The sequence below is a fragment of the Diachasma alloeum genome, unplaced genomic scaffold, assembly GCF_001412515.2.
Source record: "Diachasma alloeum isolate Michigan unplaced genomic scaffold, Dall2.0 Dall_scaffold_18938, whole genome shotgun sequence".
NCBI lineage: Eukaryota > Metazoa > Arthropoda > Insecta > Hymenoptera > Braconidae > Diachasma > Diachasma alloeum.
Window position 1 is genome coordinate 1 of NW_021682793.1, and position 1,702 is coordinate 1,702.

At 52.6% G+C, this 1,702-nt stretch overlaps 1 protein-coding gene across 1 annotated transcript; it reads right to left on the bottom strand.

Moving 5' to 3' along the window:
* Positions 1-616: 616 nt before the first annotated feature.
* Positions 617-1,348, bottom strand: LOC107047071 (flocculation protein FLO11-like). The gene has a single exon (XM_015269800.1). The coding sequence runs from the start codon at positions 1,346-1,348 to the stop codon at positions 617-619; it is 732 nt and encodes a 243-aa protein (XP_015125286.1).
* Positions 1,349-1,702: the final 354 nt, after the last annotated feature.

The window sequence follows — 1,702 nt, forward strand, 5'->3', positions numbered from 1 at the left end:
CCGCGGCGAGCGAAGGGATTTCCCCAGAATCCCTTACACCCCCCATCTTCGCCGGTTCCAAATCCGTTTCCGCATCGGTCAAGGGTTGTTTTCCGTGGGTGGTGGCTTCCTCCCTTCAGCACTGTAGCAATAGTGCTCTTCTCTGATCAGCCTCACTCGAACCCGCGACCTGAAATAAAGTCTCATGCTCTATGAATAGAGAGTNTCAGCACTGTAGCAATAGTGCTCTTCTCTGATCAGCCTCACTCGAACCCGCGACCTGAAATAAAGTCTCATGCTCTATGAATAGAGAGTCGGGCAACCTAATAAACGTATTGCATAGACGTAAGATTATTTATTAATTATAGCCTTTGGGCATCAGGTACATAAAGCACAGCCAAAAAAATGGATTAGTACGCTATTCGTCATGGCAAAAATGCAACAAAAATTCCCATTTATGCGTTTTCAATACTAGACTCAGCAGGCAGTAATAAGCTCAAAACAGATGTGNTCCGCAATGTTTGGTCTATCGTAACCGACGACTTTGAGCGGTGGTATCCGCAATGTTTTTTTTTTCGGTTTTGGAGGCGAATAGTCGCAAGTGGCTTCTACAGCAATTCCCTCGAGGCCGCCGCCTTTATTCAGCGCCTTTATTCGGTTTCGCGGTAACCTGTTTGTTGAGGAACCTAGCGATGGCCATGGGGTCCATGGCTGCGAGTTCTTCCAGCCACTGTTCTGCCGTCTTGGTTTCCAAGCTTGTGGCAGTAATGGGGTGGCTAGACAGCATTATACGCCCTGGTGGCATTAGGGGGGTAGTGGTTTTCGACGAGGTCGAGGGGTTGGCCTGAGAGACAGTGTTGGCTGAAGCAGCAGGCAGTGAAGGCCAAGGTACCTGTCCCGAGGTTGAGGGCTGAGCCTTGGCAGGGTTCACTGGTGTCTGGTGGGCTTTCGAAGCATTCTTGGGGTCAGCTGAGTTGGCTTGCAGAGCATGGTGAGTAGGGGAGGTCCTTGGACGCTTGGCGGCTGATTCCGCATACGTTTGACCCCTGGTGGGTCCCAATCTGGCCTGGGTGGGTACCTCCTCTCTGCTGTGTAGGCGTTGAGACTGGGTTGGAGGCTGGGATGGGGGATATACCGTGACTGGCACTCTGTGGTTGGCTCCTCTGTTGGTAGGGGTGACTTGACTGGGTGTGGGGGAAGGATTGGGCCTGATGGCAGGAGTACTAAGAGTCCTAGAGGGAATAGGCCTATTGGTAAGGGGTTGGGTCTCTGGCATGGCTTCTGTGGATTGATATCTGGAGAGATTAGTGGCACGTAGTGCAGTCTTGGGGTTGGGCTGCTGAGGCTGATGAGGGAGGTTCCACTTCATAGCCTCTTTTGCTTTTTGGTGGCGCTGATCGTCCAGTTCGCAGGAAAATAGATTACAATGCCATTTTCCACACACGACACAATAATCGTGTCTGACGACACTGGGACATTCTGGGTATCCGTGGCCGTACCCGTGGCACTGATGGCACCTAACCCCTCGATATGATGACCTTCTAGGGGGTCTCTCCAGCCTAATGTCAGGAATGATTGGAGGGAGAGGCTCTCCTGGTCGTCCTTGGAGAGCTGGATGATTAGCCAAAGGGCTGGGATCCCTACTGGGAGGCTGACTTCCCGACTTCCCGTGGGGAGGGGTCCTGAGCATGGGGCTTCTAGGGCACTGGTGGTCCCTTTGGCT